General features: G+C 41.1%; 1 protein-coding gene across 2 annotated transcripts in view; it reads left to right on the top strand.

Moving 5' to 3' along the window:
• Positions 1 to 24,368, top strand: part of LOC134220768 (phosphatidylinositol transfer protein alpha isoform) — a 74,356-nt gene that overhangs the window by 25,376 nt on the left and 24,612 nt on the right. For both annotated transcript variants that reach the window (XM_062699873.1, XM_062699872.1), the window contains exon 2: positions 14,046 to 14,076. In XM_062699873.1, coding sequence (XP_062555857.1) covers positions 14,046 to 14,076 — 31 coding nt within the window. The remainder of the gene's footprint in view (positions 1 to 14,045; positions 14,077 to 24,368) is intronic.

Genomic DNA, 24,368 nt, shown 5'->3' with positions numbered 1-24,368 from the left:
TTCAACATTTTTTCCTTCTGGCTTTTTGTCCTTTCGACCTTTTGTCCTTTCGACCTTTTGACCTTCGACCTTTTGACACAGATTCTGATTTATCTGTACATTTCTATAAAATATATATTGTACTCTGATGAATTTTTAAAAAACAAAACCCTCATTAATCGACTGGCGTTGGCATAACTCGAGAACTAAACAGAGAATAAATCAATTTTAGGCGAAATGAAGTTTGTCGGGTCTGCTAGTAGCAAATAAGAAAACTAAAACGAGCATCCTTGAGCATCGGCAAACCTTGTTAAACACAACTTGTTGCTTGCAAATTGGTGAATGATAAGTGCTTAAACATTAATGAGTTTTTTGCGCACATACATACATCGTGGACTTCGTGACCGTGTGATTAGCGACGTCAAGTATCTAGACGCATGGGCTATGGAGTGTGCGTTCGATTCCTGCCCGGTAAGGAGGAAACTTTTCGTGATCGAATTTCCAACTGGTCCACTGGGTGTTATGTGTCCGTTATCTCATGCTAGATATTAAATGTTCAGTCTTTACGACCTCTGGTCAAATACAGTGTTCTTGTCTTTTTTTTTAAAGAAAAAATCTTGTTAATACATATATACATCTGTACAGACATCACCGCAATTCGTCGATCTCAGTCGATTGATATATAGAAATTGGATAATTTTGGTTTTTTTTCACTGTTATCGATTACTAGCGATAGTTTATGTACTATGGTAAGAAAATAATACACTCAAATATACACTTTATATGAGCTTCATTCATACTATTCTATGTTTCATTCACCTGTACTGACACAAAAATATGAATTTTTATTTGTTGGATTATGTTGTCCCTTTTGATGATCCCTTAGAATTGTCAGTGTCGTATTATCTTGCCTTCACTTTGCCGCGTGCAGCATCACATCCACGTACAGATCTGCTGTTGAAGGATAATGTCGTGTTTTTATGTGCGTTGTGTTCGCTCTGGAGTTTTCCCTCACGTTCATGCGAACCTGTTGCTACGGTTGTTAATTCGCTTATGCAAAGCTTCTTCTGGCTGCTTTCCATTTGTGCGCCCTTATATTCATGTTAATTTCACAAATCCCCCGGATTGTGAAACAGCGCCCGTTGTTTAACCTGGAAGTCTTAATGTTGCTGACAGCACTCTAAAAGCAGATGGTGTCGTGCGAAGTTTATTAGTTCTGTTTATTTTTTCCACTTAAAAGTAAGAAGCGGCAATCAATAGACCCCCAGTAATTGCAAAAAAATGTACACACCTGAAGTCGCTCATGTATGCAATTAGCAAAAACTCTGCACCATTAGGATCACATTAGGTCGACACTTTTTGTTTTCGAGTTATAAAATGCTCACCATTCATTGCCATCAGCCTCGGTTACGCCTGGGTGGAATAAACTAGGTCAGTGTTTTTGCCTTGATTGCACAAAGCTCCCAATGGAATGTCACCCATTTCCTGCCGTCGGAATTAGCTACTGCAATGTATATCTTGCGTTTTGATTTTTCTTTTTAAGAACAAGTGAAATTATTTGAATATTGAATTCTATATATCTAATTTGATCGATAAAGGATCCGTTAAAAAGTGGTTAAACCGAAATAATTAAGTACCTTTATACAATATTTAGCATTGTCAGGTGCAACTTTTGTTAGCAGTCCTAGCAACATTTGCATAATTTTATTAAAATACACCACTTATGCACGTAAATTAGATCCAAACACACGATTTAAAATACAGACTTTCGTTTGAATATGGTTTTTGCATTGAAGTTGAAATATTTGAAGAATTAAAAGTTAAAACACTTGTGTACCTTCGAAATCCTTGCCAATATTGCATTGCGAAGAAAGCAGCACACGAATAGCTTACTTATACTAACTGTTTTGGATCGTCCTTTTTCCCTCTTTGTGATGTATGTCAGAACAAATTTCAAATGTTCACCACTGTATCAGTTCACTAAAAAGAACAAATATATTGAATATTTGCATAATTTTGGAAAATGAAAACGCGAAATGAATATAACTATAGATTTCATTGCCGGCTTCGGAATAAAGCGTGAACATGTATTTTTGAACATATTAAGCACACGCTAAATCGATACCACACGAGAGGATTCGCGATTTGGTTTTAGTGCAGACTACGATCAAGATTGCGGCCTTGGCATTCATCTTTACATTTAGGTGAAATTAGTTAAAATATAATAGTTTTTATCCGGCATTAACGCTGATTACATTACTTTGAAATGGATTGGGGGTCTCCTCCAGTAGCCTTGCAAGCAAAGGCGTGGGATGGCCAATCCGGAGATGGCGAATTCGATGGTCCGGTCTAGAATGTGATCAAGCTGGAAACTTTTTCGAAACCGTGGGAATAGTTTATCCATTTACTTGCCACATGAGGTTCATAGAGAAAACTGGGGAAATATACACCCCTGGGGCAAAACGACCCTTTGGCATTTTTGAGTACACTTTTTGCAGTTTGACCAGAGTATTCACTACAGCGCATGTAGTTCGGATCTCGAACTACCAATTCAGTAGTAAACATGAAAATATTCCTGGAACACCGCTAAAAATGCCAAATGGCCGTTTTATCTCGGGGGTGCATATTACCCCAGGTACCCCTACTCATGCAATGTTAGCATAGAAAAGCTTTCAATTAGACCCGATTCATTTTTTACACTGATTATTTTCACACTTTTTTTTAACACGGATCGTACACGGGTTCTCAAAATAACCCGCTTTTGCACGGTTTCTCGAAATAGCACGATTTTTTAACACGTTTTTTTTTACACGGCACGCATCCCCCGTGTAAAAGAAGAATCGGGTGTAATAATTGAGGAAATGCTATTAGAATACTAAGTTGAAAAAGCAAGCAAAAGTTCCAGTTGCCCGGCTATCGCTTTAACCTGTTGCCAGGTTAGATTTCGGTCGACTTCTTTTATTTCTTTATTGAGGCTTCGCCGCCATGAGCCTCTGGGTCTGCCTCTGCTGCGATGTCCCGCTGGGTTCCAGTCTAATGCTTGCTTACAGATTTCGTTTCCGCCCCTACGTGGAGTGTGGCCGACCCAGCCCCACTTCCGATCCCGAATTTCTGTTGTTATCGACCTCTGGTGACAATGACGATGGAGCTCGTTGTTTGAGATCCAATTGTGAGGCCACCAGGCCCGAATTATACAGCGCAGGCATCTGTTAATGAACACCTGCAGCCGTTCGCTAGCGTATAACAGCACAGATTTCACGTTAGAGTTGAAAATTCGTATTTTGGTGCGTTCACTTATCTGCCTGTTTTTCCAGATATTTCTTAAACTCGCAAAGGCAGCCCTTGCTTTCTTGATCCGTGCGCCTATGTCGATCTTGGTACCGCCGTCTGACGCCATTTGGCTACCAAGATATTGGAAGCTTTCAACATTCTCCACTGGTTGCCCGGCTACTGTGAAACTGGAAGGAGTTACCGTGTTTACATCCAACGATTTGGTTTTGTTGACGTTGATGACTAATCCTGCCGAGGAGGAGCGATCGGCAAGGTCGTTGAGCTTACTCTGCATATCAGAGCGCCGTTGCGCGAGGAGTGCAACGTCATCCGCCAATTCGAAGTCGTTTAGGTGCTCCATGGTTATAGGCTGCCATAACAGCCCGCGGTTTGGTTCACGGTCAATCGCATCTACCAGAATCTCATCGATTACGATGAGGAACAGTAACGGTGATAGAATACATCCTTGCCTCACACCAGCTACGACCCGCATAGGGTCGGACAGGACCCCATTGTGCAGCACTCTACACGAAAAGGCCTCGTACTGTGCTTCGATGAGGCCGATGATTTTCTCAGGAACCCCCTTGCGTCTCAGGGCGCCCCACATATTCTCGTGATTGAGACGGACGAAAGCTATTTCGTAGTCAATGAATACCAAGTAAAGGGACTCTTGGAATTCGTTGACCTGCTCCAAAATGATGCGGAGCGTGACAATATGGTCCACACAGGATCTTCCGGCACGGAATCCGGCTTGCTGCCGCCGGAGAGTCGCATCGATCTTCTCCTGAATCCGGGCTAGGATAATTTTGCACAGAACTTTGAGAACGGTACACAGCAACATAATGCCTCGCCAGTTATCGCATACAGTCAGGTCACCCTTTTTGGGCACCTTCACTAAGATACCTTGCATCCAGTCGACCGGGAAAGTTGCGGTGTCCCAGATATTACGAAATAAACGATGCAGTAGTTGAGCGGATGTCATGGGGTCAGCTTTGAGCATCTCGGCTGATATGCGGTCGACCCTGGGGCTTTATTCGATTTCATGCTTTGGATGGCTGTTTGAATCTCTAGCAGTAATGGAGCTTCGGTATTGACACGTGTTATACGCCGAATACTAGGCAGATCATGCCGAGGTGGTGGTTCCCTGGTTGGCACTTGAAAAGTTGTTCGAAGTGCTCGAACCAGCGTTTCAGCTGGTCAGTTGGGTCGGTCAATAACTGATCATTCGCGTCTTTCACAGGCATCGTTGCATTCATCTTCGCCCCGCTTAAGCGTCGTGAGATATCGTAGAGGAGGCGAATGTCCCCGGTTGCGGCGGCTCTCTCTCCTTCGTCGGCCAGAGAGTCTGCCCACGCTCGCTTGTCCCGTCGACATGAGCGTTTTACTTCCTTCTCAAGAGCCGCGTATCGTTGACGGGCTAAGACTTTGGCTCCTCTGGTTTTCGATCGCTCTATCGCGGCTTTGGCTTCTCTTCGCTCCTCTATCTTCCTCCAGGTCTCATCGGTGATCCATTGTTTTCTCTGGGTGCGTAGTTCGCCCAGATTGTTCTCGCTGGTGGCGATGAAGGCATTCTTGATGGCGGTCCATTGGTCTTCCACGCTGCCACCTTCCGGAATATCTGCAGCACGCGTCTCCAGTTCTTCAACGAAGGACCGTTTCACCGTGGCATCTTCCAGTCGGCGTGTGTTGAATCGTCGTCCAACTCTTTCCTCCTGCCAACGAATCCGCGCAATGCGCAGGCGTATTTCGCCGATGAGGAGGTGATGATCAGACGCGATATCGGCACTACGTTTATTCCGTACATCAAGAAGGCTCCGTTTCCATTTTCGGCTGATGCAGATGTGGTCGATTTGATTTTCTGTAAAGCCATCACGGGAGACCCACGTGACCTTGTGAACCGGTCGATGAGGGAAGAGCGATCCCCCGATCACCATGTCGTTATAACCACAAAATTCTGCGAACAGCTCTCCGTTTTCGCTCATTTCTCCGAGACCATGGCGTCCCATAATGCGCTCATGGTTCGAGTTGTCGGATCCGATCTTCGCATTGAAGTCGCCCAAACAGATCTTGATATCACCCTTCGGAATTCTATCTACGACGGCATTGAGTTGACTGTAGAAGTTCTCTTTGTCTTGCAGATCGGCAGTATCGGTCAGATAAGAGTGCGATCTGAAAATTTAAGTGATAATTACAAACAGAAAATCGCACCAATACATTAACAGAGTTCAAATTTAATGTCTGGTTGTCAATGAAAGCATTTTCCTTGTGAACAATAGAAATTATTATGCTATAACAAAAATAGCATTAGCAATGAGCAATTCGCACAAATTCATAGATGGTACAAGCCAAGACTATTGTATGAGAGTAGCATAACTTTCATCCGTTACCACAGATATTGATTTGGGACTAATCACTATCTCTTAGATGGAAGCAATGCACTCTCCAATAGTTGAGATCTGTCCTGGCCACGTCCTTGCGAATGCCGAGGAAGAGGAAGGATGATTAGTTGGACACCTACTTAAGTAAGATGCAGAGAACTCTACGACTTCTCATAGGTGCCACGGGAGGTTTTTGGGATTGTGTGGATGGTTATAACAGTAGGAATCGTTGTGATAGAACGTAAAACACAGAAAGAATAAAGATAGAAATACAAAGAAGGAAACGGATGAGCCTGGAATTGAACCCACGACCTCCTGCATATAAGACAGAAGCGGTAGCCACTAGACCACCGAGCTCGTTATTTTATTATGCTATAAAAGAAATGTCCTCTTATATTTAGTATCTTACCGCATGGCTAAGAAGGACGTGTTTTGGACTAATTATTCATTTGAGTCAATTTGGCGAACGTCTTAGATTGTTTAAAATTGGTATTTTCCCCTATATTATTAGAAAACAAGCATGGAGGTTTCCTCTATCATGGCTAGACTTGCAACAGGATTATTCGATTTGCAAGATTGTGCTATTGGTCGATTTAGATCCACTTTTTCATTGGCTAATTGTTATCAATTGAGATGATACCCACAACCCCTGGAAGCCGACGCCATCCCAATATACATACTCCTATTCCATGCCGGGAAAACTTCGAAAGCAGTGTGTGCTCTGACCAACCGATCGATTTTCTCTACTCCTCAGATAATATTACGGCGCTTATTCTCAGCAGTCGGCTGTGCAATTTTCGCAAGCAGAAAGAAAAAAGATCTGCCGGTCATAAATTTTCTCATTGATTATGGACCTTGAGCAATTAAAAAATACTACAATAAACACAACAGGATAGTTTTGCCTTTCTCGTATACAAAGTATACGTAAAGGCTATAGGATCACTCCAAACCCGAACTTTTGATAGTAGGCTCGGAGACCCTTAGTGTTATATACCAATCGACTCAGTTCGACGAATTGAGGTGATGTCTGTATGTGTGTGTGTATGTGTGTGTGTGTACAAAAATGTGAGACACACTTTTTGGTACTTAGCATTATTCGATTTGCTCGCAACAAGTTGCAGTCGACGGCGGATTGCGGTCTAGTTGTTTCCTATTGAAAATTGGCCCGATCGGTCATTGCGTTCCAAAGTTATTAAAAAAACATGGTTTTTCTGCCAAGGGTCTCCTCTTGGGAAAAAAATTTGCAAAAACGAAATTTTTTTTTTCAAGGATTGCAGCAATGCATTCAAATGACCGCAAATATATATGAATTGATGGAAAAAGTAAAATCTATCCCCCTAAGTGTTATTTCGACCTCTCTTATGTGTTTTTCTTATTATTTAATTGCGCGAGAAAGGCACCACCAACGTAACGCTAGGTGGATTGATCTGGTTTTTTTTCTGTATTTTTATATTTCTAGCATTGATACGGTAACACTGTGAACACTACTGATAATCATGTTTTCTTTTGAAATCTTTATTAATAATGGGAAATGGTATCATCAGAAATCAATTGGGGGGATGCTTGATTTCAAGGTAATGAATATTATCCCTAATAAAAAATTACAATAAAAATTATTTCAACATTACGATGAAATGAATGTTAATTGTAGCTCACTTGAGAATAACATTAGATAATATGGTTTTCCACCATAGAGCCTGTTGTAAATAACAGTTTTACAAAAAAGAATGTTTTTATATTGTGTATGGTAGTTATGTATCTTCACAATAAAAACCCTGATTTATTTACCCAGTGGTGTTTGTGCTTATCTTGTGTATTCTTCTTCTTCTCATTATTGGCATTACATCCCCCACTGGGACAGAGCCGCCTCGTATCTTAGTGTTCATTAAGCACTTCCAGAGTTATTAACTGCGAGGTTTCTTAGTCAGGTTACTATTTTTGCATTCGTATATCATGAGGCTAACACGATGATACTTTTATGCCCAGGGAAGTCGAGACAATTTCCAAACCGAAAATGATCTAGATCGGCACCGGGAATCGAACCCAGCCACCCTCAGCATGGTCTTGCTTTGTAGCCGCGCGTCTTACGGCACGGGTAAAGAGGGCCCTCGTGCATTAGGTGCATTAGGCATACTAAAAACCCAGATTAATCCACCTAGCGGTGATGGTGCCTTTTCTCTTTTCTTTCGAGTGAGAAATTTCTACGCACTTTTTGTATGAAAAAAAGGTATTTTGGCCATAACTTCTAAGCCGATATCCGGTCAATTTTCAACAGAAAATATAGGGACAATTTTGAATAGGAAACAATGGGACAGGATTTTGCGTATTTTTGGGGAAAATTTTCAAAAACAAATGTGTTAGTGAACGCGGGTGTAAACAAAACAAATATTCACTAACTATTTAGTTTCTACATTTTTAAAAGTCAATGGAATTTACTTGATTTTAAGCATACAAACCTACTTTTGTGTTGGTGCATTTTTTGTCATTTCAAATATGTAAGGCAATGTGTCCGGTTGAGGACCATTCTTCATAACTTTTGACACTTGACGTATACGGCATATCAGGGTAATGTAAAACTTGCAGTTTGCTAGGATACTTAATCAGAGCCAATTCGCTTTGACAAAAGCCGGTAGCATCTGGTGAAGATAATAATTCAACTTTCGTCTTTCTAATCTCGGAGACCCATAGTGTTATATACCAATCGACTCAGCTCGACGATTTGAGGTGATATCTGTAATTTTTTTCTTCTTTTTCTTCCCAAGCAATGGAGGGGGAATATGCTCAACAGACATCCTGGGTTGTCCAGGAAGTGCGGGGTTAGGGACCACCTCCAACAGCAAACGAGGAAGGGAGGACTACATCCCCGACCCGCTAAACCGTTTCCATTGCCGCCAAGCCCATAGTCCCTTCGGTACAACCAAAAAGTAATGCTTCAAAGGGGGGCCAGTGCACGACGCACCCTCGAGGTTAGCTGCGTGTCCTTGCAGCATCGAACATCGTGACTCGCTTTTTTAGAAGAACACCATGGTATCGTGCCAGCGCATTGTCGGCTTTCCAGATGGCCTTAGGTGGGAAGGGGCGACTTCGCGCCTGCTTCCCTCTGCACGACTGGTATCAAGAATGATGATGCCGCGTGCACCCCAAATTGACCTCTCTGCGATAGGGTCTATTCGCCAACACACGGAGGGACTTGCCGACGCGGTATCTACGCCTGCCCCAGCCTTGACGAGGACCCCTTTCCGTCCTCGGGCTCGGAACCCGCCCGGTTGACCAACGCCGCGAAAGCCACGATACCATGTTGTTCTTCGCGCGGTTACTTGTTCGATAAAAGGATCGAGTTCGACCACAGAGCATGACCACAGGTATGACCCATGAAGCCGACTCCGATCGCTTGGACCACCTCTTATTTGCGCCTGAACTAGCCATCCTTGAGTCCACGCGCCACCTTCTGTGTAGCTCCGAGACGATTTGGACGATAGCCGATAAAACGGCCCCCCTTCATCTTTACACATCCTCCGAACTAGGTTGTCCGGGGTAGTGTCCAGACCACATGTGGCAAGCATGTGGTCACGCATTGCGCGAAAACGTGGGCACACGAACAACACGCGTTCCGCCGTTTCCTCTAAACCTGCGCACACCAAACACTCGGGCGAAGCCGAGCAAGCCAGCTGCGTTACCTGCGCTGTGATTTTACGCTTAAACGCCGGGCACTTCGAACCCCCCATGGGGTGCTTGCTGTTCACAGCTTTGCTGGAACAAATCAAACAATTGGGAGGGTTCGTGCAGCATTGTGCCTTATGTCCCTTCAATCCGCAGCGTCGGCAGAGCTTGCTGCTGTCAGTCCCATTGCTTGTGCCCCGGTTCCAGGCACTTGAAGCAAACTTCGGGTTGCTGGACCTTTCCGTAGCCGAACGGCTGCGGTGGGCGTCTCCACTTCACACTGTCGCCGCAGTGCCGTGACGAGCTCTTCGATTTCGGTGATCTCGTCCAGGTCTTTAACCCATAGGTCCACCTCCGTCGTGAGTGCCCTCACCATGACCGTCTCGCCTAGGACTTCCTCCGCCAACTTCTTGTAAGCGGCGCCCTTTTGCGAGACGCCCCGCTTCAGCTCGATGATCATCTCGCCCATCCGGGTACGTCTTATTCGACGTACGTCGGCGCCGAGTTCACCGAGCTTGACGTCACTCCTCATCGCCTTCAAGACGTCCGAGTACTTACCCTCGTCCGTTTTGATGTGGCCCCTGGAGCGATTGGTGCCTACCCTACACTTCTTGCTACCCTCATTCGCCTGGGCCTTTTTTTCGGCCCTTGACGTCTTCGGTTTCCTCTTGTTCTTGACCAGGGTCCAGGAGGCGTCATCCCCCTCTATTTCCCTGGTCTGGTGCGGCTGAGAGCTCTCAGCCTGCCGTAACCCCTTACCACCGTCTTTCCTGGGTGGACGGACCTTTCCATGTCCTTCCTCCCCCGGTTTTGGAGGTACCTGGCCGGGGTTCAGCTTCTCAGCCCCACTACCCTTGTTCGGGGTAGTAACCCTCCGCGTTTTGGAGCCCGCCCCAGGGAGCTCATCCCCTGGAGACTGTCTTCCCCGTTTTTGTGTCTGCTCCGTTGGAGCAGTCACCCCTGACGTGCCCGCAAATACTTGAGCCTCAGTCTGGGTAGACATTGGCACCACCGTCTTCGCTGGCACGCCCTCGGTCGATTCGACCTTGCCCGAGTCCGCGAATCCTTGGGCCTCAGTCTGGGTAGACCTCGACTCCACAGATTTCACGGGACTACACTTGGCCGTTCCGACCGCCCTCTCCAGCTTGGCGTCCAGCATCGACTTTCGAAGTTTCAGCAAGCTCCTCTTGATGTTCTTTTTATTTATTTTTTTTAATGGCCCACCAACTACCCCCACACCAAAGAGCTCAGTTGAGCCTCCTGGAAATGGACTCCGAAAAAAAAAGTACAAATATTGACAAAGTAACGAGAACGGTAGAAGATGACACTTGATATAATTTCAAACTAAAATAATTCCAGTGTATAGATAATCCTTTGAAGGAATTTTTAGAAAGAAAAGAAAAAAAATAACATAAAATATAAACAATTCACTGCATTAACATACAGAAAAAAATACAAGAGATAAACGAAACATAAAGCGAAATAGGCAGCTAGGCCCATAACCGAAGACACTATTTGTATGTGTACAAGGTAAGGAACCATTCTTTTTACTGAGACTACATTTCAGCAAAAATGAATGGGGGTGATTCGGTTCGTTAACACTCGAGTGCCGAAATACTGGCCAAATGAGTGTTTGAATGTATGTCGCGTAAATCACAATACCAGTGATACTCTACCAAGTGCGAAAAATCAGTTTCCAAGAGCAAAATTCCCAGTGGGATTTATGAATTTTAACTGGTGAAGTCTGGTTGGCACCGGTCACGACAAGAACATTATTTGGAACATTATTGATATTCTCAGCCACGACCTATATTACTCAGCCGCCTTCCAACCAGATGACTTCAATGTTTGTACCTACATCATTAGTAGTAGTCATGCAATAATTTGATTACGTCGTGGCTGAGTAATAGTAGCTAGTGGTCGAGTATTGATTACTTCTAAAATATTTTTTCTTCCTATTGCTGAAATGCAACCAATATTATTTTTTGAGTTACAAGATAGCTTGTGCGAACAATTCGGTCAATCAAGTAAGGTGAGATTTTTTTCATGCCAGCGAAGTTTAGATCACTAAAATAACTAATCCCAATCGTCATCGTCATCTCAAATCTTCAAGATCTCTCTTGGCAGTGATATTCACATCGAACGATGACTCCATGTTTTCCGCGAACCGGCACAGCTTGTATCATTGCTAGCATCATAGCCGAAGGTCAATGGCAAAGTAGCGCCATCCGAGCCACTTGTTGTTACAAATCATTCTCAACTTAAATGGTGCACTGCCGTTCATGTCTCATAGCTTCTCGTCTGCAGGTGGCTGGGCCTTCTATGTTTTTATCTGTCTTTTGCAGTTCAGGTTCAGCTGCTGGTGTATTAATGGGCTGTCGAGGTTTATTACTGTGAAGAACTTTGCTCATAACACTTAAACGCTTGTTGTTCTTTTCTGTAGTAGGTACCATTTGTTGAACATCACAAACTTTTTTTCAATTACTTATATCTCAAATGAAACGTAGTATGAACAATCCTGGTGAGGGCGATACTTAAACTTATCAATAATTGTTGTAGTAATGTAAAATATTCAGCATACTAAAAGATATAACTGACAAAACTACGATACAGTAAACAGAAGTCACAACAAATATTTATGTCATTTTTGCATACCTTAACAGCACAAAACAAACATACAGCAAAGAATTTCCATGCGTTATAATCGCGTGTCCATATCTAATCGTTTGTTTTATTCTACAGGGGTTAGACAAAAAAGTTAAGATAGGCAAAATTTTGTCGAAGTTCAAATCAGCATAACTTTGTGTAGAATAGTCCGATTTTGATGAAACCAGGATCATCGGAAGCGGAAACTCTTCTAGACTGTCCTTATGCAAAACTTCAGATTGGTCTTTGGCCACCGGAGATGTTCCGGGTTTTCCGAGGGTATGTCAAAAATGTATTTTTTCTTCTGCTTGTCATTTTATGTGACGTTTACTCGCATAATGTTTTATGCATTCCCCAGAAACTATAACTAATATGCTGACCAATGCTGGCTGCAGATCGAAAATCCGTTAGGTATAAGCAGAGATATGGCTTTTTTCGTGAAAACGGTACTGGCTGGGCCATACACCCTGAACAAATGTCACTTTCGCAGAAAACCCGGAACCCGTTACAAATTGGCCAGAGAGTCATACAGTCCTCAAAATGTATTTTTAATAAAGATCCTATATTCATTGTCTTGGGAAAACATGAATTTTGACACCCATATATGCATGGTTCCAGATGGTGTCAAAACCGGCACCTCCTGGAAGGCCCTTGGAACCTGCTATAAGTGTGGCAGTGGACTCTATTATTCTGTAAATGTTTCTGCAATCATTGTCTCGCAAAGCCATGAAGTTAGATACTCATATTTGCATTATTCCGGTCTGTTATCATTTCATCATGTTCCCGGAGCCGTTTTTACGGAAATGGCCATATCTCTGCGTAGTTTTGATGGATTCTCGATCTACAGCCACCATTGGTCGGCATATTAGTTCTAGTTTTTGGAGAGAGCATAAAACAGTATAAAAGTAAACGTCAAATAAAATGACAAGCAGTGGAAAAAATGCATTTTGAACATACCCTCGGAAAACCCGGAACATCTCCGGTGGTCAAGTACCAATCTCTGGTTTTGTAAGGAGGCAGTATACTAGAAGAGTGTCCGCTTCTTATGGTCCGGGTTTTATCAAAATCGTATTATTCTACGCGAAGTTATGTTGATTTGAATTTTGACGTAATTTTACCTATCTCAACCTTTTTGTCTAACCCCTGTATATATAATTAGATCTTTTCTTCGTTGACTTACCGGTGCTCCGATAGATTGTTTCAATCTGTTATGATGTAATGTAATCAGACGGAGACTATTCTCCCTTTCCAGCTGGAGATGTTTTTGCACTCTGGAAAGCAGTCACGTTCGATTAATGTGATATTTCACGATAAATCAGATTATTTTGATTAGAGATTAGAGATATTGTAAAACCCATTGCACAACCCTGATTAGAAAAGTGGACATTTTTAAATTTAGTCCTCAGACAGTTACTTTGAAATTCCCATTTGCTTACATTACAAACAATTTTGTATCGAATGGAAAACATTTTAATGTGTTCGGTTTCATGCATTTTGATAATTCCCGCATCGTTGCCGACTTATCGACACAAAACCGATTTGTTGTACTAAGAACGTTATCATTAGGTAGTACACCAATAAACAAAGTAATAGCTTCATGCACATGCGGCTTCAACTGTAATCAGACACGACACTCATTAGCTGCAGTTCTGGTATACGGTATGTGACAAAGTTTAACCGACGGACGTCTTGTTATGTAGACGAAGATCCACAGGGGGTACCGATAGGAAGACAGTCAACAGATGTCAATATCAGTGAAATAATGCGAATGTCATTTCGGCTTTATTTGGCATGATATGACAATGGAAAACGCCAAAATATTGTGCGCTGCCTTTACAATGAATGAATAATAGAAGTAATAGCAAAGCATCTTCACTTAACAACATTTCAAAATTGAATTAGGTAGTCAACCATCCTTAATCATTATGCTAGCATGAAATTGCTTCACTCACAGGGTTGACATATAGACTATGTACTTGCGCGTACGTAAAAATTCCAAATTTTGATGGCATTGAATACGTAACTCGAGGATAATAAACAGAATGTTGCTCCTGGCCGGTGTAATATAATTTGAAATTAAAACATTTTTTTTTCTCTTCTCTTTCGTTGCAGTCGAGTAACGTTGCCCCTGACAGTGGAGGAGGTAAGTTGGATATGCATTGACATGATGCGAATGTAAATTTTTATTCATTAGTAGTTTATAGAAAAATTATTGCGGCCATATAACATATGTTTAACCTATATACGGTCTTACTAATTATGTAAGGGCTTAGGCGACCCTGTATATGCTTTAAATAAAAACATCATGGGAGGAGGGTTTGAAAATCCAGAGAACTCCTTTCCATAATTAGTGTATTGCCCTCAACGCAAATGTTCATATCTTATTATTGATGACAAGACTTAATTCATTGGAACACGTCAGTCTCATTTTTGGCTTATCTATATGACTTTAATTGACTGTTACTGGGAAAGCATAGGCGTTGAATAGATCGCAACTCATCATATTGATTGGTTGACAGTTTTTTATTTGTGTCAGAAATATTTTACTGAAACCCATGACAAAATAGCAAGAATATGTCATTTTCTTTAATTGAATCAAATATAGGTGAAAATCACCAACATTCTCTAACAGAAATTTTAATTATTATTTATGACATAATTAAGGTTATCGACGAATCTCTTCTTTAATGCCATCCTAATTCTGGCTCTTACATAAGCCAATTCCAACATACACCCGTTAAGGATTATGGCAGTCTGTGCTGTGTCACTGCCATAGACAAGCTGAGACATAGCGTCTGATAGCGTAGGTGGTGTGGTGGATGCCCTTCCGAGAGATGATAATCAACCCGTCGATGATAGCCAAGCCGCGCGCAAGTATCCTTATCACTACAAAGAAACACACCACACACAAATCTGACGATTATGATGATGACGTGCTTTCAGATCCCACGATATCGAGCGATATCTTATCGGAAGAAAAAAAGTGTTAGCACCTGATCAGAAGGGCGTAGAGATGTAGACATAATTTTTCAAAATACATATTCATATTCATAAATAATTTAAAATAACTTTATAGTATCGAAACTATTTGTCACATCCAATTTTTCGCTTTCTGCAGTAGTTGATTAAGACCATTAGTGTAAATTAAACAGTAATTTAACCCAACGAAAAAAAATCACGTTGTATTTAAAAAGCTGTGAAGTTCAGGATAACCGAGGAATTAATGAATTCCAACTTCTTTAAAGAAATTGGGTGTATTATTGTAAGCAGTAGTAGACCTTTAGCTCAACAAAAATGTAACAAATTTAATGTTTTGTTAGTGCTTTGATTCTGACAATATAGCAACAATTATTACCTAACAGTGATATTTATTATTTTTGTGGTATTATGCTGGGGTCGCTTTTTACGCGGTTAGTTTTTGGTTATTCATGGCCTTAGGATTTTTTTTTCCAATTTCGTTTATTTGGTAGGCTCAGGCGTGTATAACACTTTACGGAGCCATTGTTCTTTGTGATACAGGGGTTAGACAAAAAGGTTGAGATAGGGAAAAAGTTGTCAAAGTTCAAATCAGCATATTTTTGCGTAGAATGATCTGATTTTAATCAAACTGGGACCATCGGATGTGGAAACTCTTCTAGTACACTGGCCATATGCGAAACCTCTGATTGGTCCTTGGCCACCGGTGGTGTTCCGGGTTTTCCGAGGGTATGTAAAAAATGCATTTTTTCTGCTGCTTGTCATTTTATATGACGTTTACTGCCATCATGATTTATGTTTTCCCCAAAAACTAGAACTAATATGCTGACCAATGCTGGCTGCAGATCGAAAATCCATTAGGTATACGCAGAGATATGGCCATTTTCGTGAAAACAATACGGGATTGGCCATACACCCTGAACAAATGTAACATTCGCAGAACTTCCGGAACCTGTTACAAATTGGCCAAAGAGTCTTACAGTCCTCAAAATATATCTCTAATAAAGATCCTATATTCATCGTCTTGGTAAAACATGAATTTTGACACCCATATATGCATGGTTCCAGATGGTGCCAAAACCGGCCCCTCCTGGAAGGCCCATGGATCCTGCTATAAGGGTGGCAGTGGACACTATCATTCTGGAAATGCTTCTGTAATCATCGTCTCGCAAAGCCATGAAGTTAGATACTCATATTTGCATTATTCCGATCTGTTATCATTTCATCATGTTCCCGGTACCGTTTTTACGGAAATTGCCGTATCTCTGGGCAGTTTTGATGGATTCTCGATCTACAGCCACCATTGGCCAGCATATTAGTTCTAGTTTTCGGAGAAAGAATAAAACATGATGAAAGTAAACGTCACATAAAATGACAAGCAGTGGAAAAAATGCATCTTGAACATACCTTCGGAAAACCCGGAACATTTCCGGTGGCCAAGGACCAATCTCAGGTTTTGCAGGGGGACAGTATACTAGAAGAGTGTCCGCTTCTGATGGTCTTGGTTTTATCAAAATCGGATTATTATACGCAAAGTTATGGTGATTTGAATTTCGACTTATTTTTACCTATCTCAACCTTTTTGTCTAACCCCTGTATATACAATCAATATCATTTTATTATACGGTTACTAAGAGGGGGGGGGGCTTAGGATTTAATATAACAGATACGAGCTTGGTGGCCATATGGCTACCGCTTCTGCCTCATACGCAGGAGGTCATGTACAAGACACGACCCTGTGGCGTAAACTACGTAAAACAGTTCAGTGCATTCAAATTTGAAGTCAATTACATATTTCGGTTCCTAAATATTATTGCGGCATTTACTAAATTTCAAGGATCATGGATGAATGGTTGCTACAAGTGGAGCAGCATTATTTGTGTCTTTTAGGAAAATGTTTTGTACAATTTTTAATATATGAAATGTATTGCGACTGGCATTATAAAAGTTTATACTATTTTCAGTGTTCTGTAATTAGAATGTCAAAATAAGTAAAACATACTCAGTACTCTATAGTCTTGTACACAATCCCTGATTTTTTGCAGCAAATTTAAAATGCCTGGGTGTGGTGATATAAAATTTAACTGCTTCAGGACTAGTGTGCTACTTGGGTCGTTCATATGTTTCGGTTATCCATAAACAACAATTGGGGTGATTTAAATAATTTGCATAATCAACATTTATAAACATGCACGCAAATTAATCTGCATGTTGTCTGATCGCAAAACGCTCCGATCAAATAAAGTTCGTCGCCGTACCAAACTGATTATCGACAAAACGCTCATTAGACCGGTAGTTCGCTACGGACACGAGACTTGAACAATGCTCATGCAAGACCAAAGTGTACTTGGAGTTATCGAGAGGAAAGTGTTGCATACTATCAATAGTGGGGTGCATATAGAAGACGGTATATGGAGGAGGCGAATGCACCACGAGTTGCAATAGCTGAAGGGAGATCCATCCATTGTTCGCACCGCGAAAATCGGGACACTGCGGTGGGCTGGGTATGTAGCCAGAATGTTGGGCAATAACCCGGTGAAAATGGTTCTCGAAAACGATCACACGGGCACAAGAAGTCAAGGTGCGTAGCGAGCAAGGTGGATCGATCAGGTGGAAGACGATTCGCGGAACCTCCGCAGACTTCGTGGCTGGTGACTTTTATGCACTGCATAGACCACTTCAGCCTTAGTCTGAGAAATAAAAAAAAAGTTGTCTGATCGGTCATCTATAACATTCAGGTGCCGTGTTTTTTGTTCATCACGATTGTTGGGATTTTACCAGCTGATAACGAAGTATGATTTAATTGTGTCAATGACCATAGTTTTTCGTTCAATTAGGCATGATGCGTTTACCGGAATATTAATTAAAGAGTTTTTATATTGCGTATATATGAGTGGTAAGTTTTATCGTATTTACAATCAACTTCCTACATCTCGATATCTCCCTATGCAGGCCCCCGAGCAGCACAAGTCAGACCAAAATGGTTGCATCAACTTGATTGTGACTAAATCTGGTCACATATCAGTTTCAGTAACCTGTTCGAAACATGTGTGCTGCTAGGGCCTGGTAGCGAGTCACTTTTTAGTGACTTGGTCACTATTTTGAGTCTAGTCACTAAAAAGTCACTATTTGCATTCAAAAGTTACTTAAGTCACTATTTTTCGGAAAATGGTCACTAAAGTCACTATTTTTGCATTGCCTATTGTAAAAAAATAAAAATAAAAATCATCTAATGAGCGTAGCAAACACTTTTTTTGGAATATTAGATGGATCACACTTTATGTAGACGTTTTCCAGCCTACATTATCGTTAGATGATAACATCATTTTTCAGTGGGACAAATTGACTCGAGTTGGGACAACTATGCGTAGAAGGCAATATATAAAATTTGGGAAATATGCTCCAAAGAAGTTCCAAGTGTGTTGTGAAAATCGTGAGGTTATTTCCGATTCATGTCAACTATGATCTTTTTCTTCACGAATGTAATTTGTAAAAACTCGAAAAGTTTACCTCCAGTATAGAGTACATAATTAAGAAGTATTGGAACTAGAATGACGTCTGTTGGTGAGCAGTTATACTCTCCGGTGACAACGTTATTGAACAGCCTCAGTTTCATCACATGACAATGATGTTTGATGTTTTTCATCGTCAGAGAGAATAACGAGCGATAAGGGCGTCGATGACAGAAAGTACATTATGATTGTTAAAACCGTCTTGTGACACTTCAGGATAAGTCAATTGATTCCCTGTTGGTATGTATATTCAAATTTACCATCTTTGGACAATAATAAACATATCAAAAACAAGATATGACATTTGTTTTGTTGTCGTTTTTCATAGCAACGAGCTTTTTCCGATCCAGTACCCATTCCAATTTTCCTTCCATTCCTCGATTTTTTCTTATCTCGATAGTCCCCTCAATATCGAGATGTAGACAGGCGACTTTATTACGGAGAAAAAGAAAAATTTGGATAGCTTCGCGGAAATAACGCGCAGAGAATAATCCCCGCATAGAACAAAACGCACGTAGTGTGCGTTGAAAGAAGTTCTAATAGCAAACAAAAGCAGCTGTCATGAAGTCCAAAAGATAATTTTTTTTATAGATAATTATTAGTACCTGGTCGAGGTGTCAACTAACCCGAAATGCATTGGACTTTTCCTGGATTTTATTACAGTTAAAGGAACATAACATGACCGACTTTAGTAACTGCATAAACATAAACATTTAATCTTACAGTACATTCAAAGTTAATTGCCTATATGCCGGGTATTAAGCCACCCGGAGTAGAAATTAATTACTATGTCTGAAACTTGATTATGCATATGTACAACATGTGGTAGATTTAGTTCGGAAAAGGTATTGGAGGGTAACCGCCCCTTCGGTGGGGTTTGATCCCACAACCCCAGTTCGCATGACAGGTGCTTTCCCTACTAAGCTACGAAGGACCTCCGTCGTCCACCGCAGCTTAGCGGGTACTGATGAAACCAATGTTGCCACATTTTTATCTGTACCATGGCCTCAAAAATCTTTTCCATCTGTACTAGAAACTTGAAAAATCTGCACCAAAATCTGTACCAGACAGTATGGAAAGTTACCCGTAAATATCCAACAATTATAAGTCAATTGAGCGATGTTAACCAATTTATTCATGGAGAAGCTTTTTTTGAATTTCCATGATTTCTTATGAAAACATATCGGAATAAGTTGAATCATTTGTTGGAGAAATAACACATATCCATTTTCACAATTCCGAGAAAACAACAAAAAATTCTTTATACATTTCTGAACATTTGTTTTTTGTTTTTTTTTTGGCCGAATACGTATTTATGGACGAGGATTCAGAATATATGAAAATCTCATTTTGGCCCAAAATGTCGCTATGCAGTTTCTCAAACAAACGGTTCAGTTGTATTTAACCTTTATTTAACGATTCACTCTTCAAGTATGCTATAAAACCATAATAGAACCACCAGTGTTACTGAGATGGGTTGACATTTATAATGCCACTTTTTAACTAACGAAAGTTTTATACGACGGTAAAACTAAATACATAGAATATAAACTCCTAGTTTTGACTTGTATTTTTGAACATTTGTTTTATAACAGAGCTCAGATGAGAAAATTATGTTTTTTATAGTCGAGGGAGAATTTTCATTAAGTAAAAACTCGCCAGCGAGTGAAAATCGTTCAAAAATCTTATCTTAGTTTGAAGCATTAATCGTTAGTGTTACGTTTTGAACTATTTTTTTGACTTTTCATAAGACGAGTTTGTACTTATTCCATTTAATTCTTTATTGTACCTTTGACAGATACGTATTTCAACCTTAACAGTAAGGCCGTCTTCAGTGTCTCGTACTTGACTCGACTGATTTTTCTTCCTACCGTGGAGCCAGACGCCAAACAATATTTAACGATACGGTTGACATTTAGGGTATCTGTTCCATTATTAATAACATGATGCTATTTTGGGTACATGGTATGAATTCAAGGAGCAGTTCCCCTAGTTGGTATTAGTAAGGTTTATATTCGAATGATAATTTTGTGTTTATTATCGTTTGATGAGAAGTTATCGTTAACTCACCTACTTTTCTGATCTGGAAAAATTTCATTTTCATAATTTTCATCGGAGAATGATTAACTGAAACAAATGTACTTTTCTAAGGCTTGGTTTGTTGAAAATCTGTACCAATCTGTATTTTTTGGTGAAATTCTGTAATCTGTACCGTACAGAATCTGTACCAAAATTCGTTAAAAAATCTGTACCTTTCCAGATAAATCTGCACTTGTGGCAACACTGGATGAAACCAAATTCCCAGCACCAGGTACCAGCCGATCTCTCGCAATACATTTTCAGAACTAACTCTCTCAAATGTATTTTTGTACACAATGTCAACCAAGTAGGATGAGTATTTAGTATTGTCCGGCTCCTACACACTTGCTTCATCAGCAACGGCGCTCAATGAAGTAGGGTTGTGTGAGGTTGTGCCAGTTTGGTCGTCAGATCCCAACACGACCACACAAGCGAAGAGAGATCGCCACTCGAGAACAGTACATTCAAAGTTAATTGCCTATATGCCGGGTATTAAGCCACCCGGAGTAGAAATTAATTACTATGTCTGAAACTTGATTATGCATATGTACAACATGTGATAGATTTAGTTCGGAAAAGGTATTGGAGGGTAACCGCCCCTCACACAACCCTACTTCATTGAGCGCCGTTGCTGATGAAGCAAGTGTGTAGGAGCCGGACAATACTAAATACTCATCCTACTTGGTTGACATTGTGTACAAAAATACATTTGAGAGAGTTAGTTCTGAAAATGTATTGCGAGAGATCGGCTGGTACCTGGTGCTGGGAATTTGGTTTCATCAGTACCCGCTAAGCTGCGGTGGACGACGGAGGTCCTTCGTAGCTTAGTAGGGAAAGCACCTGTCATGCGAACTGGGGTTGTGGGATCAAACCCCACCGAAGGGGCGGTTACCCTCCAATACCTTTTCCGAACTAAATCTATCACATGTTGTACATATGCATAATCAAGTTTCAGACATAGTAATTTAATCTTAGTTTTCTTATGTATTCGTAACGGTTGGTTTCACAGGCGTCTTATTAGCAGACATCATGCACGCGTACATAAAAGGATGAGTTTGAGCAACGACTGCTACGCGCACACAAAATTTAGCGCACAGGAGTCTCACGAAGTCACGAAGCTTGTGTACCTCACATTTACATTGGTGAGTCGCATTGAGATATCTCTCTGCGCAGTTTGCCATGGCAAATCTTTGCAAACAACAGCGAATGTGCGTAAAACAGCTTGGGCGGGAATATTTCATTTAATAATATCGTCACCCAAGTAACGCCATCTTTGCATTCCTAGCGCATGAGATAAGTCTCATGAGACGTAGGGGAAGGGGGGGCAATATGCCCTAGCTAAGCAAACACTGCTCTATTGTCTTATTTGTAACGCTATTCATGGGTATTTTTACATTCAGTTAAACAAGATAGCTAGTTGATGCCATTCAAAAATTGTCAATTGTCAAAAATCATATTGATAATATTCACATTTCAAAAAATTGGTGATATATTGTTGCCGGAAAACTCATGAGGCAAAACGCCTTTCAGCTGGCGGCTCCTAGGGAACAAAGTACCACGCGTCGGCGAATCAGCATTCTAGTATGGATAGTCCGTGGAGACGCAACCACTGACCACTGACGGAATCCAAGTTCCAAAGTGCTCGCGTTTTCGGGGGCACACCACTCGATTCGGAGGCAGCGCACAACTGTCATTTTTGTTGATTTTGCTTTGCTGCGTCGCAGCATGCTTGAAATGATAAAAATGACAGTTGTTCGTTGCTTCCGTATCGAGTGGTGTGCCCCCGAAAACGCGAGCACTTTTAAACTTGGATTCCGTCAGGAGTGACCTATAAGGTCACGTTTGCGGAAAAGCCATCAGAATCCGAATACCAACCTCCACCGCGGTTAGCTCTCTTTGTTGCAAATTTAATATCTTTCGGATGCTTGATTTGTCCAATCTCCACATGTGCTTTACTGTTGTATATCCACAGTCAAGCGAGTGTACATTGTTTATTAAACGAGTGGATCGCACTCCATGCCCCCCAGCAACGGGCTGGGCGGGCTGGTATAGAATGCGAATCAATCGCACTCTGCTGTGCCATAGGCTTGCTTGGCTAAAGCATTTGATGAGTTTGATTGCCTTACGTAAGCGGTCGCGTGTACTCAGACGTTTCTACCTTTCTCGTACACCAAGGCTATATGTCCAAAAAGGCTATAGTCCACTAGGAGGCTCGGAGGGCTAACTTTCATATACACCTTAGCTAGACGAATTGATGCAATGCCTGTCGGTAAAGTCGGGCCCCACAAATATTATATACCAAAACTAAACCTTTTTGTACATTTTGGGGCCCCCACAAGCTGTCGGCCCCGGGTCCCCCTTCCGGCTAAATCCGGCCCTGTATCTTTGGCAACATGGCCACTAGATCCCCTTTATGCAACATATTCTTGGCCAAAAAAAAAACTTTTACTGAAAATGTGGAAATTATTCTTCAGGAAACTGAAGAATATCTTCAAGAACGGTCCTTGAAATTGATACTACGTTTTTTTTCATATTTTAGTCTGAAATTATTTCATAACTTTTTTTTGAAATTTGTTTGGAAATTCAAAAATATTTTTCTCTGAAAATTCCTTATGCACTTCATTTGAAAAAAAAAAGTTCTCATTTTAGAATTTCTCGTAGATTTGTTTCAGATACTCTTCTAATAGTCCCTCTGAGCATTTCCCCAGAGATTCTCCAAATCTCCAGGATTCATCGGAAAATCCATCAAGAATTTATCCAAAAAATCCTCCTGGTACTCAAACCAGGAACTCCATCGAAATTTTATTCAGGAATTACTTTAGGAAATACTCAGGGAAATACTTTGAGAACTCCTTCGAATACTCATCCAAAAATTTCTTCCGAAATTCTTCCTGAAAAAGGAACTTCCCGAAGTAATTGTTATTGTTATTGTTTTAAGACATTGCTGCAAATTCCTGGAAGTAATTCTTGGGAAATTTTGAAGGGCTTTTTAGATGTTTTTTTGTAGAAATTTTAGGCGAAGTATCCGCAGAAACCTTGTTCCTTAAATAATTTCCAGAGGAATTTCAAGGGGAATTTTTGGAGGTTACTCCGTAAGAGTTTTGACAAAATTTCAGGGAGAATATCTGGAGATTGCAAACGAATTTCTCAAGAAATTTCCGGAAGAATTCGCGAAGAAAAAACCCCTGAACATTTTTGCGGGAGAGTTCTAGGAGGAATTTTCGGAAAAGTTTCCGGAGCGTGAGTAGGAGGCGCCCATCGGCTTTCCGTGGTTTTCCGTTAGCCACTGAAGACATTCAAAGGGTATCTCTGGAAAGACCTCGAATTAATTAATGAAGAAAGCTTGGTTGAATTTCTGTAGTAACTCCAGAGAGAATGCCAGGAGAAGTTACATGGGAATTTCTGAATGATTTTCTGGTGGAAGTTCTGGAAGAGGAGACGTAGATAATTCTAAGGGAATTCCTAAGTGAATTGCTGAAGAATTCACCAAGTTAGTAGGGAAATTGTTGGGTATATTTGAAAGAATTAACGGACAAATACTTGGTAATAATTTAAGATGAATGTTCGGAGGAATTTTTGAAAGAATTCACGGAAAAAATTCTGGTGAAATTTTACTAGCGCACTCCTATAAGTCATTGTAAAAATTTTGGAAGAACTTCCCGAGGAATTCCTGGAGGAACTTCCGGGAGAATTTCTGAAGCAACTTCCGAAAGAATTCCTGGTGGAACTTCCGGACGAATTTCTGGAGGAATTTCTGGAGAAACTTTCGGAGTTCTGGTGGAACTTCCGGACGAATTTATGGAGGAATTTCTGGAGAAACTTTCGGATGAATTCTTGGAAGAATTACCGGAGGAATTTCAAGAAAAAT

Source organism: Armigeres subalbatus, chromosome 3, assembly GCF_024139115.2.
Source record: "Armigeres subalbatus isolate Guangzhou_Male chromosome 3, GZ_Asu_2, whole genome shotgun sequence".
NCBI classification, from domain to species: Eukaryota; Metazoa; Arthropoda; class Insecta; order Diptera; family Culicidae; genus Armigeres; species Armigeres subalbatus.
The sequence above is the reverse complement of the archived record's forward strand: the minus strand, read 5'-3'. Positions and strand labels throughout refer to the sequence as shown.